At 46.5% G+C, this 16516-nt stretch overlaps 1 protein-coding gene across 1 annotated transcript; it reads left to right on the top strand.

Annotated features, from left to right (window-relative positions):
• The first annotated feature begins 4147 nt into the window (after window positions 1-4147).
• On the top strand, window positions 4148-12567 carry LOC120849397. The gene is made up of 4 exons (XM_040221605.1): window positions 4148-4199; window positions 8083-8201; window positions 8293-8412; window positions 12532-12567. The coding sequence occupies exons 1-4, from the start codon at window positions 4148-4150 to the stop codon at window positions 12565-12567; spliced, it is 327 nt and encodes a 108-aa protein (XP_040077539.1).
• The last annotated feature ends 3949 nt before the right edge of the window (window positions 12568-16516 follow it).

Below are 16516 nucleotides of genomic sequence, written 5' to 3'. Positions count from 1 at the left end.
AAATATTTATTTCTTAGAACAAATTCACTTTATGGAAGCGAGCATGGTATACAATTTCTTAAACTTCGTAAGTAAACCGACCAACCGTATTTCTACGTCGCAAAGAAAAAGATTGAGAACCTCATGCGCATATAGGTGTGATATTATGAACAAACAAATCGCTTGGTGTTGACCTACCATTACTTTTAGCCTCAGATAAAATACAAGTTCAACGTTCGTTGTCTATCTTCTCCGCGAGTTTCCTCACATAAACAAAAGAAACTGTTTTCAATATAATATGAATAAAAAAAAACTATACTTTCAGGGAATACAAATAGTCTCCTTGTGCTGAGTATTCTTCACGCCTTGCGATCCTAGATGCGCGATGCAAACATGCGCGCTTCTTACTGAGAATCTTCCTCCACTATTAGTAAACAAACCTCAGGAGTCGTCGAGTAGACGTATCGGACAACAGTGTCCGAAGTAAGGCAAGCAAGCGCGGTGAAACGCGATGAAAAACACGAATACAATACATTCGCCAAGGCGCGGAGGGGAGAGCGGAGCAGCAACTTCAAGCAACCAAATGGCTGCCGCGTCACGTGATTCCAAGATGGCAGCGCCCATGCGGGGGAGGATGAAAAGGTCTATACGAATTTGACGCGGTCAAGTGTGGCATTAATGGGAGCCCGGGGAGACCGAGTAGCGTACAGCTCATGTGAACGGCCAAATTGCCGCCCCTTCCGATCCCCCCCCCCCCCCCTCTCGGCTCCCCTCTCGCTCTTTGTCTAGCAGATGTATTGTGAGCGGCGCCCTTTGGCGCTTCTGGTCCGGTGTCGGAGTCGGACGGGCATTGGACCAAGTGTGCGCGACTCGCCTGTGGCGGGGCGAACGGGTGTCGGCTCCAGATGACTCGCTCTGCCGGCCGCGTGTGGCTTCTTGCCCTTGGGGCCCTGCCTTCGCGGTTCCGCCATCGGGGGAGGTTTTTCGGGGCTGGGGACACCGTTGTGTTCCGCCTGTCGTAAATCTTAACTTCAAATATAATTGCTGTTGCCGTGTCTTTTTGGGGCATTTGCGTTGTTATGTTGTGCCTTCTGTCGTCCCCTCTGATGTACAGCTTTCTCCTCTCCCTCTCCGAGTGAGAATCTCGGCCACCAGGTAACCCTATTAACTTTGATGTCACGCTTGAAGAAGGAGGGTCCCCCTCCGAAACGCCCGATTAAACTATCCAAGTTTGTTTGGACCTCGGTGGCTTTTTTTTACTTATATGCGACCGCCTCCGCTCCCCACAACTTGAAGATGTCATTTATATATATATATATATTTAGGATAACTGAATGCTATTTTTACATGTTATAGTGATTAACCTGCGTTCTTTATTAATGTGGTGTTAGTTTCGATATACAAAGTGTTCAGTGGTAAACAAAAACACACATGGCCAAACTTGCGGATTAGTAGATTGCTTCTGGTTGACCATGGTTTTTACATATTTTTGAGGACCCGCAATGGGGAGTAGCGCGTACTTTAAAAGTTTAAATGCCGAGGAAACACATGGCACGTTCAGAATTTACTTACACTGGATTTACTCGGCTTCCTGATCGCCTTGATGAAAATAATTACCGATTACTCCTCAAAGAAATAACGAATGTCTCTAGGCATTGTGGGCGCATCTTAAACTACTACCTGTTCGAGTCACCTTGCCCATATACATGTAAACGAGTTAGTACATAAAAGTCGTTCAACTACTTCGTGAACGGAAAGCCTCGTCAATGGGCCCCCAAGAGCTGAAGATACGCACCGAGCTACCCTACGGGGGCGACGAGTCGAGTCTTGGCCCTAGCGAACAGTCTAACGAAAGTGTTTATTACGCTTTCCTCGATGCGACGCGAGTTTCTGTAATGTAATATTTTTTGGTGCTTTGACTCGCTTGCCTAAAAATTTAACTTTTCTTTCCAACCGTTTTGTGTTACCTTGCTTTCTACGTGCTCCAATGGCCAGGTTGCCTGCCACCTGTCGCTATACGGGGAGACAGTCGGTCGAGTTGCATCAGCCTCTCGTTTCTTACGTAGCGACATCTGTCAGTAGTATATCAAAGTAGTCGAGCACCGTTTTTTTAGCTGCGATCATCTAAGCTCGGTGACGCTGGTGGCGTCACTCTTTTCATGGAAATTATAAAACTTCCCTTTTAGTTCTTTTTTTTTTCGTGCTGGTGCGCATCGGCCACTCAAAAGCAAAATACTGGCATTATTAAAGCGTAGCTCTCAAATAATTGTTTGCTAGCGATCCAAAAGCCGTCGAGCAATTATATGTTGCGGGTCGCTAGACTGGTTCTTGTTGGACCAGTCATGCACCCCTTTTTCGCCACGTCAACAGGCTTTCGCGCAGACCCACGCGGGGAAAAAGGCCGGGGCATGTGACTAGAGGCAGGTGGCTGATTGGTCCGACGGTCACGTAGCTTCCACCGTAGTCTCAGCTCATTGGTGAACAGAGTGTAGATCAGCCAATGAGTGTGTGCTGCCACCCGTGAGGGAGCCCTGTTGTAGCCGGAACATTCGATTATATTTTTTTAATTAACCATAATATTTTTGCATCTCGATTTTGTGTCTACTGATTTACGTTATACGTCATCCCCCAAAATTAAGTTCTAAGTTAAAAATACGATAAACGGGCTTCACCATACAATGAAAGTATTAAAAAATAGCGTTGTCGCCATTGCGCATGAGCCGAACGCTACGTGCGATTTGCACGTTGCTTGTGCTATATTAGCCTATGCTATTTTTCAGTTGTTGCGTGCGAGCTCAGAGTCTTTGCGCTCCTTTAAGAAGGATTGGTGATGAAGAAGTTGGCTAAAAACAAGAATAGCACAGTTAAAAAATTGCGGCTCTGTCCTGACCGTGACTCCGGCCGCTTTGGCGGCGTCGAGAGCGCGACATAGGCAGCATCCTCGTGACTGCGCTTTAAGGCAGGCCGACATTGCACTATACGTGAGTTGCGCGTCTCAGACGGTTCGCAAGACTCGGCAAGGTGAGCAACGATCGCCGGCAAGTTGCTGCTTGCGACGCGAGAACGTTTCTCGGCGAAGGCGGCGAAAGTCAGTACACGATACCCCTCATTCAGAGGCAACGCAAGCGGACACGATCGGTCTACCGCTCCCGTCGCATTCTTATATCTAAACAAATTTAATACGTTACTCTGAATCAAAGAGCTTGGATTTTTTTATTAAAATGATTTAGTGTATCTTGGTGGCGTTGCGACCGCGAGACACTTGGGCTTTTGCGTCGCAGTGGAGAAACTCTATTCTAAAACACTCTTGCGAAGAGTGTGCTAACCCAAGCGCTAAAGTTAGCTCTAGCCTACGCTAAAATTGCGTACGTTATTCTAAAACTACCTATTATAGAGTAGTCCCGGACTAAATATTATATTTTTAGGAAGGTGAATGATAGAGAAAAAAGGGGGAGGGGGGTGGAGGGGTCGCGGTGTGCTACCGCCTCGGGTGCCGCGTACCTTAGTGACGGCGCTGGTTCCAAGTTCCAACGAATAAAGAAATCTCGGCCCATACATCGTCCACTTCGGTCCGCAGAACTGCTGCGAATGCGGAGTTTCCTTCCAGACGGGTTTACTCACTCGCGACGCGTTTTTTTCTCCTCTCTTTGACTTACACATTGCATAAGAAAGTTTTGGCAAAAGCTTCAAACTTGGTGTTGCCGCACCGTGAAACAACGTACTGAGTGCCGCTAGCAATACCTATGATTTAAAATAAAATACCTTACGGAATCGACCGAGATAATTATGCACAAATTTGACTGAAGCCAAGCTGAGCGGGCAATATTTTTTTTTTGGATCACGCTTAAACGCTTCTCTATTTTGGGCCAACAAGAGAGAGGAACGAAAAACGCGAAGACACCTTCGATGTTACCATAAACTGTTCAACGTGCAGCGACTGTACTAGAAACACTGATGCAACAGCCTACCCAACTGTGCTAACTTTGCAATTTGTTACACAGGTTCACGCATAGACACGCACACACACCGACACAAAACAATACCACCTGTACCAATGCTACCAATACTTTAAACGGAAATTGTAAATTATTGACCGAATATTTGTTTTTCTACTGATTTTCTTACTGTTGATATCGTTTTTTCCTCTTCAGAACGAGATACAGAGGATATGGCTCGACTCGCTTGCGTATTTCTGCTCTTTGTGCTGGCCTATCAGTGTGGTAAATACTTTATTTTTCTTCCTTTGTTTGGGTGTTCTTGGAAACATGTCAGCGTAGACAAAATTTATCTCGATTTTCACTTCGCACATTCCTTAAACACAAGTACGCGACTCTTCGCTTTTAGGGAGAAATACACTCCGTGGCCCTGTTTAAGAAATATATATCTAGAAATGTGTTTTTATTTTACGAAACGTTGCATGAAAAATAGACAAATTATACTTGATGGTATTGGCTCGTCGTGCGCAGTGTTGCGCTCAGCCGGTAGGGACGCGACAGTTGAATCTCCTGCCCATAGTCTGAACAGAAACCGCAATACAATGAGTACACCGGAGGGAAGAGAACGACGTTTGGCTGGGGTTATATAAAGAATCCTTCATAGAAGACAAGCAGTGCTACTGAATTTCGACGTAGTCCAAAGGCCTGTACATACGGGACACATCAAATAGCATAAAGCAACACTTCACCGTCATATCAATTGAAAGTTACTGTTCGGCTGTCCGTTTTATAGCGCAGCTCTTAGGCGCTTGTTTCGTGCTTGAGCGACGGCGTCGGCGTCGGTTTGGGTGTAACCGCGCGTTGCATTATAGGACGTTTCCCATAATCACGTCACACGTGACGTCACGTGTAACGTCACGACGGTTACCCTTGTGAGGTTTTTAAGGGTTACCATCACGAGGCTTACAAGGCTTACCAGTGATCTCTATGTCTATACGCTGGATCGCGCTTGAACAGCTCCGCCTATAGACGGGAATACGGCTACGGTCGGCCATCTTGTTATAGAGTTATATTATCTCTAGCCATCATAGTAATATGGCGGACAACGCAATGGCGGCTGCGGCGGCAGGCTGCCACAAAATAGCCGTGGATCTAGTACACTGTACCGTGGGTGATATTTCGTGCCTGATTGAAGTTGTTCGACGAAGCAGATTCTTGAAACACGGCGTGAATGGTAGGCTCATCTTTGAGGACCCGGCAAAAGTTCTACCAAAGCGCAACACCGGGGGAAAGCAGCGCAGCACGCATTGACAGCAGACACCGTACCGGCGTCTGCTTTTGACGCTTCTTTCGATGCGAATTTTCATGCGTGCTGTGCTGCATTTCCTCGGTGCCGTGATTTCGTGAAACTTTCACCGGCTCCTCAAAGATCCGGCTACCGTTCATGCCGGGTTTCAAAAATATGTTTTGTCAAACAATTTTAATCAAGCACGAATTATCACCCACGCTATTCTGATATCAGCCTGCCACCACAACTGCCACAACGCTGTGTGCCATGGATGGATGATACTGGCTGCAGCAGCTGTACCTTGGCTAGAGGTATAACTCTACCAAAAAGATTGCCGCCAGTGGGTTCATTCGCGGAGCGGGCAAACGCGATCCAGCAATAGACCGATCACACCAAGCGTTCGGCGCATGCGTTACGCCGCCATAACTTTAGTTCGCAGGAGACAAGCAGCAGTGCAAGACAAGGCTCGTGCTGTCTCGCGCTAAACACGCCCAGAGCTCCAGCGAGGTTGTCGCACATGCAGAAAGACTAAAGTTCGCTCGATTCATTGCGGCAGCGGTGGCGTGGCCAAACAGGCTGGTGAGATCGGTCTGTTGTTATAGAGATCAGTGAGGCTTAACCTCACTAGGGTCACAAGGGTCACGAGGGTTACACTCACAAGAGTCTCGGAGTGTTACCCTCACGAGGGTTACGAGGACTACCCTCACGAAGGCCACGAGGGTTACCCTCACGAAAGTCACGTAGGTTGCCTTCCCGAGGATCACGAGGGCTACCATCGTGACCCTCGTGAGGGTCACGAGGGTAATGTCACGACGTTACCGTCACGTGTGACGTCACGTATGACATAATTATAGGAAACGCGTAATGTATGACATCACGTGACGTTACGTGTGACGTCGCATGACGTTACGTGTGACGTCATGCGCAACGTTAATATTGCCGCTAAATTTGGCGGGGAAATTTTTCCCCTAATCCTGGCGGAAAATGTTTCCGCTAAACTTACCCTTGTGACGTCACGTCTGACGGCACCTGTGACGTCGCACGCGACCAGGTGCTTGGCGACCTGTGTCCTGCCGGGGAGACTCCCTCTTTTTATTATGTTTCTGTCGGCGCGATAATAGCTTCGGTTGACTGAAAAGTGTCCCACTGTATACGTTCAGGAGAGTTCCGCGTCGTTAATGTGAGAAACACTTTGTGCGGCCGACCTATTTTTCCTACACCAAACAAGAAGTTCCCACGTAATTTGGGATCCCATGTTTACCGCAGACGTACCAGCCGACGCTGCCGACACTGGCTGGAAGCATGAGTATGGAATGCTCTCCACCAGGGATAGGTTGTAACATTATGGCGTTACCGCGACAGGCATCTTCCCCACTGTACTTGGCCAGAGACAAATAAGCATGTTTTCACCACTTGCGTAGTCGCGTGTACGTTCGTCACTCTTGTGTCTAAACTGTTTGAGATGTGCACCCATTTCCAAAGGTGTACACACAATCGCTTTGAGAAACTGGTTGTAGTACTAGTACGCCGAGTCCTGTGGAAGTACAGATGTAGGGCCAAGATTCAGCGTCCCCGTTTGATACCCATGTTCCCAATACTTCCCATGTTGCACGAGTAGATATTGGACTACTGAGAGAATGAACTGTGGACTCTTGGAGAGCAGGAATTCCTGCGACGATGGCAACATAGGTTTTTCATAGTGAGTAGAGCTGGGTCATACTAGGGACGCCCCGCATCCACGTTTAGATAAGCATAATGTAGAATCTCTCGGTGTGGCCTGCGCGCCAGTCAGTTTGTAAATATGTAAATGAACGTTTCTTACAGCAATTAAAATAAAAATTTGAGTGAGTTCTGAGTGTCGCCGCGACGACACAGCTACGTGCGTTGCCCTTTCAGTTACGAAGAGTCGCGAATTCATGTCTGGCGTGCCTAATTAAAATACTTGAATACATCCTTAGCTGGAAATTGTGATTGGAGGGTATTTGTTAAGCTCATTGCCTCCACTAAGAGAATATTTGTGGCTTGTGGTTGGTCACAAAAGCTGTCAATCATCACACCAAAGTCACTGAAACAATTTCAGCCAAAGGCGTTCCCTTATTTTCGCCCCATTCTCACCACATAATGACCAAGTTCTACATAAACGGCTCTGGTTCCGGATTGCTTTAAAAATACATATTCAGACTGCCGGCGAATACCGGGGTGTATTGAAATGAACGTAATCTCTTTGTAATGCACCATTGATTTAAAAATAAATTCGAGCAATGATCTCAAAACTTCAAGTAAAAAAAAAAACAAAAAAAAAAAAACATGGTTGCATAACGATGGCGCACTTAGTACCGACGGATGTCCTCAGCATGTCGTCTGCTTTCTTTACCTGCTCGGCTGCATCTTTCACGCTGCTTCCGATGCATCCATCAATTCGCGCGCCAAAGCACCCCGCCACTCGACTCGGTCGTTTGCATCGCCGTCCACCGTTGACCCTGGGAAGTTTTTAGGCTCTATCCTTTACAGAAAGGGATATACGCCCTGCAATTTTACGAAATCAAATCCACGGGAGAAATAGGCCTTCGATGAAAGGTCTATATTGCTACGCGCAGTCGCCGATTTTTACGGCCGACTCTAGAACGAGGATAGACTCAAAAAAAAAATAAAAAAGCCGGAGACAACGGACGAAAAAGTGGATAGCAAGCAAGCCTTTTCGGCGTTTCAAACACGATATATTTGCTACCGTCGTCAAATACCTATGCAGATTGGAAATGTGCTTAGTATACCACTCGATTCAGCCGATAATGTTCTCACCACTGATTATGATTGACTACCGTGGTTCTGAGGCGTAATTCTTATTAAATGCACAAGACAGCTTTACCATTGTTGTTCCAGCTGACGTGGTAAACGGTGCGGTGAAAGCGGAAGACCTTCCAAGCTTCGTGGGGAATAAAGGAGAATTCTTTGAAAAATTGAAGGAGCTTTGTTACCACCATCACTACACGAGGGATATTGTGAGTATAAAAAACAACAATTTAAGAAACACTAAACATTCGATTTCATATATTGTGTCCTTTGTAAGCTAAAGAACATTTTTCTTTCTAGCTTTCAGTTCACTTATCTCACTGCTCCGTTTTCTGCTACCTCGGTCCTGTCTTGAGACATGGTGGAGGGTCTTCTTTACTACAGCTAACAAACAGAGAACCATGCAGCAATGTTGGCGGGGTGAGTCAGAAGCCCAAACTTCATTTCTTTTATGCCCTACCATTAAATCCAGAATTTTAATCACGGCCATGAAACTTTGGGGTTCCATCTGGTCACCCTGAAGCGAAGTTCGTCTTAATGTCTATGTCGTATGCCACGGAAAGTGTAAAGTTAATTGGAACGAAAATAAACTCGGCGTCTTCATATCTTAGCTGAGACATGCACCATCATTTTTGTCAAGTACTACACGAAGCATGCCCCTCATGCTATAGCGCATTTGTCGCTGCATGCGAATGCCTAAATTCCTACTAGAAACGGATATGCTTGATTTACCTTGATCCTACGGGTGAAGTCGGTATCCCAGAACACGTTGGATTTGCTAGCTTCCCCACACTTCTGCGGCTTTTTTGAAAACTTTCCGTGACATCAAATCACGCGAGACTGTCATGTGATATTGTCACGCGATTACTCACACTTTTCCAACTCTTGGCTTGCCGCCCTGCAAGAACCTGCAGTGCATTCCTATTGTAAATTGCCCTATGCGGTCTGTCCTTTGCAATAATAACAAACAATGGCTCAAATAGCGCGTGGCAAAGTCGCCGGGCGGGAAGCCAGACGCCGAGGAAGACGGAACTGAGCTCCAATGTTCTTTCTTCCCAGCGCGTGAGAGATGAGGAGCCTTTCTTCACGTAGCACCTCTTATGAGTCTGTATTGTTGTGGCAAAATCAATAAACAAAAAAAAAAAAAGTTGTAGCGACGTGACGGATTCGCTTTCAGAAGTCTCTTCTCGGCGCGATGGTTGAGTGTATATGGTTTGAAATTTTCGTGTCTTGGGTTCGATTCTCGTCAGGTGATGTTCGGGATTGCTTTCTCTCCTATCAACATTTCTTTGCATCTTTGTTGTCATTTCAGGAGATAATAATTATAAAAAAAAAAATAGGCGATTTAATCTCAGGAGAAAGTTAATTTCTCCTGAATTTCGTCCATCATGTTTTTGTGGCGGTTTCGATAGCTTTTATTCCCGCCTTCTACGGTGATCCAAGCCCCTGAACAGATTCCGTGTAAACGTTTTAAAGCATGTGCTTAAAATAGCAATTACTCTCCTGCTGGGTTTGCCAAGCATTTTGAGGTACAGTTCGTCTCGCAGGGGTTTTACAAACATGAATTGCTTATATCCACATCTGTCTGAGGTTAGCGAGTGTAGATGGTATGTTTAAAGGTATTTTCGTCAAAACACGATGAAGAGTCAAATGATTGACTGCAGTGGGCCAAACGGAATGCCGGAGGGAAGTACGTGAAAATGCAACGTCCCAGAGCCCTTTTGCCGTCACATGCCTTTCGATCCTTTACCAAAATAACTCACGGAGTCATAGCATACATAAATATTCAAGTAATGTCAAAAGTTACTATAGAAGTAGAACCAAGGCAAGCGATTGAAAGGCTGAAAAGTGGGCACATCGGTTATTCAGCCCCACGTTCCGGTTGAAAGCATTTTTTTTTCCAAAATGCAAAAAAAAAGTAACTTTTTTTTTTTTGGGGGGGGGGGGGGGGGGAGGGTTGTTTTCAACGTTAGGAGGGTTTGTTGTTTGAGTGACTGTTATCATGGATTTGAAAGGAGGTCGTCTGGGTCAGTTTTGGTTGGTATGAAAGGAAGGGAGGTAGCATGTGTCATTGGTTCAGTTTGAGCTGTCGTTGATGGAGTGGAGAGGAGGTGTTTCGACCTTTGCAGAGGAGGGTTGTGGTGTATGTATAAGAGCGGAGGTGTTCAAATAAACTAGAAGCTGTGTTTGAGACTTGTTGTTGTTTTGTCCGTTTTTTTTATTTTTCCGTGTCTCCGGTTTACGATGGAAGTTCTTCACCATCTCGCCTGTGCTTTTACCCTTTCTCTGCAAGAAAAAACACGTTTCTTTGTTTGTTTTTTTCTTTCTTCTTGTGTAAAACTGGTCAAGATATTAGAGGATAAAAAGTCAGCCATGCGCGTTACGTCATTTTTTTAACTATTTTTGTTCACGCTGCGCCCTTGCAAAGCTCGGCGAAAGACTCTGCACGCACCTCACCTGGCCACCCCACCGTGTCCTTCGCATCATTAAGTTCGTCTGCTATGGTCAGCGTAACCATTGCAACGAAGTGTCAGCTGAGTGAATTCACACATTAAGGTACAGTCTGAAGCCAGAAACAGCTGACACCATAATGCGAATACCGACTGCTGAATTTAACCTGGCAACGCTAGTTGAATTCGGACGCGTCGGTGCGGCGGTCGACGCTGGGAGCGGGAAGGGGTCGTCTGGATAACCCCTGACGGTTCCAACGAGGCTTGGCGGAAGCTCGAACCTGAGATTAGGTACTTTTAGAAGACTGCATTCTATACTCCGTTCGCAATTAAGCTGAGACTGTAGCCGAAAGTACAAGTGAGAGGTAGACCCCGCTCCTGGCTTTGATACATGCATTTATAGCGCGAGTGTTCCTTCTCCGGAAGAAGGCTTCAAAGCAGCGACCTCGAGCTCTCGTGGTTGTGGTATTGCCTACCGTCTCAGCTTAAGGGTGTACGGAATATAGAGGTACTACACTCTTATCGCGGGAGCTCATGCCCTTTCGTCGAAGCATTCCCGCTTTCCACAGCGTTCGATCTACTAAATCTCTATTTTACGGAATCTTATATTCCGTTCACCCTCAAGTTGACGCTAGAAGGTCCGCCCTCAGTGTGAGCTTTATGCCCTTGCTAAAGCAAGTATGAATGCGCAGGCCCGCGCAACCAAAGAACTGCGAAAGCCACCGAGCTTATGCTGAAGGCGGAGCTTCTCGTCTCCGCTTAAGGGTGAACAAATTATAGTTGATCGAACGCTAGAGCTCTGCTGGACCCGCTCTCGACTGTGTACGATCTGCTAAAACTCTCTAAGTAAAACGTACACCGCGGAAAGCAGCGGGCGCGGGCTTAATTCATACTATGAAGTGACGAGACGAGTTTCTTCTATAGCAAACAGAGCTCTAGAGTAAGGTCTCCTAAAGGCTCTGTTATACTCCGACGTCGAGCGTAGCAAACACTGCGTAGCGCAGAGCACACAGCTACTGATTGGCCACAGATATCGAGTTCCAGCTCGCCGGCTAATCAAAGGTCTACAATTTGGGCTACGCTGCGTGCGCTGAGCTCAACAACGGAGAATATCAGAGCCTTGAATTCCCTCATTTTTAATTTCTTTTTTTTTTTTCGGAGTGGAGCGAAACGAAACGATTGGTGAACGTGCGTAAGGCGGTCTGCTTGAAGGTCTAGTTTAAGACCCTAGGCTTTGCTTGAGCATCTGTTTATAGGGCAACGGTCGGAAATTCATAGTATCATGATACCAGGAATACATCCGAATATGTATTTTAATGAAGACATAGAAAATAGAGATGGACACATTGTACCGCGACGCAGAAATACAAATATAAAACGTAGTAGAAGAATACTCTCCAAATTGATATGTATCAGGAAACTGTCCAACCTTAAACTCACGAGTTGCTAGCCCGCAAAAATTAGGAGACAACTGCATATGGTACGGATTCGGTGACGTGACAGAAATCTTAACCTCGCCCGCATTGAAATAAATTTAGCATTAAAAAGGTGCATTCGCATCATGGGTAAGCAATTAACCTATGGGCGACTGCTCGAATTAGCAGATTAGAGCTTCTTTTATAAACAATGTACGCTCAGAACGATTCCAAGACATAACACGATAATTGCCAAAAAGGAAGTAGGATTTTCCGGAAGAAAGACGGTAGGTTAGACTTAGAGGAAGACTTGGCCGATGGTAATAGTAGGAGCAAATTAAACTTAAGAAATTTAGCGGATATTTTGGCAGGCAGACGATTTGGACCACGCAACTGGCGTAAAGCCAGCGATGCCCGAGTTGTCTTAGTACGCCTAAAAATATCAATAATATATTAAAGGAGTGGCTCGTTCTGCATCGAATAATTCAGCAAAAAATGAACATGAAATACAGAGATCAAACCTCCCCATGAGAGGATATAAATTATGCACAAACAAAAAAAGTAAGAAGCTAAGCATTACATTTGTCTGTCCAGCTTAGAATTAAAGCCGGTCATTGTGAACATAAACGTGAATAATTAAGTTGTGCAAGTTAAATCGATGCATTGTTTTTCAGATATGCATCCGAGGAGTATGCGCCTACGAGTCATGAAGCAGTCAAGTATCCAGGCCGATGCCAAATACTTCAACGAAAAACTCGGTTTTTGTAATATGATAAAAAAACAGAACTGTAGCCAATAAAGATTTTCTTACAATTTCTTACAAAACGAGGTGATAATTATCATGCCATGCATCATTTTTAATGTGATAGCATTCTGTAGCTACGTCATCCGGTTTTCGCGATACGATCTTTGATCTTGAAGCGCTGTGCCTATGAGCGGCGCGCGCGTGAGCCGCCATATGCGGAGGCGCCTCGTGGCGGCGCTGCTTTCCGCATAGGCAGCACATCCGTATTCGCAGGCGCTGCGCGTCGTTCTACAGGTCGTCCTCGAGGTCGTCCTTGAGATCGGCCCAGAGGTCGTCCCAGAGGTCGTTTCAGTCATCGTCCTTGAGATCGCCCGAGAGGTTGTCCTAGATGTCGTACTAGACGTCGTCCTTGACGCCGTGCTAGACGTTGTCCTTGATGTCGTCCTAGACGGCGTCCTTCAGGTGGTCTTAAAGGTCGTCCTTGAGATCGCCCTAGAGGTTCTCCACGACGTCTTCCTGGACGTCGTTCTACAGGACAACGTCGAGGATGACAAGCCTAGACAAGCGGTAGTATGCACACATTCACATTTTCACCCAAGCTAAGAGGCAATTATCGGTTTCAGTTGAGCTAGCTGGTGCATGGTGTACGATGGTGGTGAAACAGCTTAAACTAGAGCCACTAAATGAGCAGCGCTTAGAGTATCGGCACTCCCTTCCCCGACCACTCTACCTCTGCATTGATGAGGCCGCCACAATCTTGGTGCTTGTGCACAGCAGACGCAACTGCCGATTTTCGTGATTGAAAAGTGCGGCTTCCTTAGCATTACATTCGGTGTGAGGAAGCTCCTGTAATATTTCTTTGCTTTGTCACGAGCTGTTAAAACATTTGAGGAGGACAGAAATACGTTTTCTGGGATTTCAGACAAAGCTTTAGAAAATTGGCAGCCATGATTTTAAGCCACAATATGGACAAGTACCCTTACTCTGAAGCGTAGTTTTTGGTGGCACCAGATTCAACATTAAAGGATTACAGATAGACAGGACAAGAAAGGCACACGAGGTTGCAATGATGGTCGGCAAACAGCTTGATCATTAAGCGATCACACAGAGACGAAAGCTTAAACCTTGTTGTCGGCTTGCCTTGCTGCATACCCGACCCGGAGGAATAACACAGAGCCAACGGTTTCAACAACAAGCAACTACATCTAATGGGAGATGGACGAGACGATTAACATGGTTACCAGAGGCGCCTGAGTCCAGGCAGCGATTCCCCGTGCGCCGTCTGTGATCTGCCTTATCAAGGCGGCGCATCCGATGCGCGCATGGCTTGCGTGACGTCGCCGCACGCGAGATAAGTTCGGCACCTTTGCCTCGCAGACGGGCAACTGGGCTGGGAAGCAGCCAGGGTGCCGACAACCTTTACACAAAGGCGAAGCAATCGCTCAATTTCCAAGTTGCGCACTGCAGTCACGCTGACGTCAATGATTCAATCCTAAACCAGCCGTAAAATAAAGTGTTCAGTCAAAATTTGCATTGTTGTATTCACAGTGAGCTGCGTCGTGAGCCTCATGACGAATGCTACTGCAATTCATAGACAACCAACAATTGTGGTTTTCGCAGCCAGTTTTTGTACACCTTAGAAACAATGACGTGTCGTGATGTTTGGAGGGGGGGGGGGGGGGGGAAGGGCGTTTTTATAGAGTCCAAGAGTAGGTACGCAAAACGATGAGGTAGAAGCAAGTTCAAACTGACCGAGGCGAGCAAGCGAGCCAGCCGAACGCTGCAGTCTGCCAATACCGGAATTACCCTGATTACGAGCCATGTATACAGAACGTTTGGTCAATGGAAGGCGCGGGCAGAGCCAGGGCGTGCAAGAGACGTTGAAAGTGGGCTTGACATGCTCTCTTGGCCAACAAGAAGCATAAAAGAATATCCTGGCGGTGGTATAGGGAGAAACTGTTTCAATCAAATGTATATATTGGTATATGGTGTTAATAACCACGTAAAAGTGGTAGCCCTCCATGGTTGAGAATAGAGAGCTCGTGTTGTTTCGATCATGATCATGCAGAAAGATGTAAGAAAGAAATGTGCCGCTCGACTCTGTTTTGCTCGGACAGAGTGTGACCACTTGGACGGCCGCTTGGACGGCAGATTTCCGTCCCTCGGCGCTTGGCGTGCGGATTATGTCGATCGTTCCGCTAGCAGCACTCTTCCACCGGGATTTTTTAATGACCGTGATTGAAACATCACGTGCACCATATTTTCAGTCACCGAGAGTTACTCTGGCGGACTTATTAGGCTTGCTTTTCGCGACCACCGCCACGGTATTCTTTCCGGCTTCTAGATGGCCACATTCCAATTTGTAAAGACGCCCTGGGACACGCCCAGCCCGCTTTCGGCCAATGCGCCTCCTCATTTGTCTCCTATACTTCCCAACGAATGGCCAAACTCTCTACATATACGGCTCTGCCCGATTGTAAATGCAGTAGTTGTCTCTATATGTACTATATGCTTATTCGTAACGACCACGATTACTCCATGGCCTTAGATATACAACAAAGTTGTGACGAGGTGTCAAAGTAGTGCACAAAATTTAAGGGCGCAAACGAGCTGGTGTACATTGCAGATGGTTGAAAAAATCCCGAGACTGCAGGTAAACGACAGAACACTAAAAAGTCTCTTGAGAGTTTTCAGTGTTGTGTCGTTTACCCACGGTCTCGAGGTTTTTTCCACCATGTGTCAAACTAGATCAGATCTACCAAGGCTTCTTTCTTTCTCCCTGCGTTTTTGGCGTATTTACCACACAGTTAAATATTTAATACCCTTATTCGTGTAAATGGTTCCTCTTCTGGCTGTCGCCTTTATTCGTGTGAGGGTTTTAGCCGCCGGAGGTGAATAAAATCGAGTAACTGCTAACGCCCTAAAAACAATATGGCGGCCAGTATGCGACAGGCGATACGATTAAAAGGCTTGGCGATCCGTACGCGGCTTCTCGCCGGAGCGAGAGCATACGGCTCACACGCGCATTTGGTGTCTACTGTAGGCGCAAAAACTTTGCAAAGATCTCTATGTCAAAGCGCCAGCACTGCAAGTAATACGAGTAAGGCCGAAACCGCTGGAGGCTGAGCTGCCAAGATTGTCGCCGGAGTCTCGCTAGGCCTGCTTAATGCCGGTCGGATTTTCATCGCATCAGAAGCGTTTATAAAAAAGTGATAGCTTTACAAACACTGGCATGCTGTCTTTGTTGAACACAACGCCCACTTTCCGTGAGCGACAACGAATCGCTCCGACACCCTCTGTCGACAGCGGCTAGGAGGTATCGCACTCGCGCTTCGTGTGGCTCTCGATCGCGTATTTCGAAATCCTACCCATTACAGGGGGGTGGAGCTAAGGAAAAAACAAAAAGAAACAAAACAAAAGCATGTCAGCTCCTATTGGTCCAGGTGACTATGACGTCACTGGCTGTTTCCTTTAGCGGCAGCAGCCCCTTTCTATTTATGTTTTGTTTTAGTTACAAATTTGCTGTAATAGGCACTTGCGCGGGGTGTAATAATGGTTAAAATAGTTGGCGATGCTTTTAATTAGGAACAAAACTCGTTTCGCTAGCGTTAAATTACGTCCAAAGATGCGATTGCACGGCCGAGACGACGCGGACGGACGTGTTTACGCTGATGTGCGCGCGGGTTTTATCTCGCACACTTCCAAAGGTTTGTGGTTTCTAGTTCATGTCATTGTGTTTTTATAGTCTTGAGCATCTCCGTGCAATGAAAGACGCCGTACTCAAGCATGCCAGTGCCAGTTTGATGTAGGCGATACTGTTTGTATTGTACGCCGAACTAGGGAAGCCTTTAAGCCTAGCTGGAGAAAAGACGATAGACTTGTTTGCATTTATAACGTTAAATGTCGTGTTCGAA

The sequence above is a fragment of the Ixodes scapularis genome, unplaced genomic scaffold (assembly GCF_016920785.2).
Source record: "Ixodes scapularis isolate PalLabHiFi unplaced genomic scaffold, ASM1692078v2 PGA_scaffold8__174_contigs__length_109621045, whole genome shotgun sequence".
NCBI classification, from domain to species: Eukaryota; Metazoa; Arthropoda; class Arachnida; order Ixodida; family Ixodidae; genus Ixodes; species Ixodes scapularis.
Note: the sequence above shows the minus strand (reverse complement) of the source record. Positions and strands in the feature narration are given on the sequence as shown.

Excerpts from the sequence above, each read along its gene's own strand:
- LOC120849397 (XM_040221605.1), top strand. The coding sequence starts at position 4,148 with ATGGCTCGACTCGCTTGCGTATTTCTGCTCTTTGTGCTGGCCTATCAG. Across the intron at positions 8,202-8,292 it reads ATCACTACACGAGGGATATT|CTTTCAGTTCACTTATCTCA; the intron begins GTGAGTATAAAA and ends TTTTCTTTCTAG. Across the intron at positions 8,413-12,531 it reads CATGCAGCAATGTTGGCGGG|ATATGCATCCGAGGAGTATG; the intron begins GTGAGTCAGAAG and ends ATTGTTTTTCAG.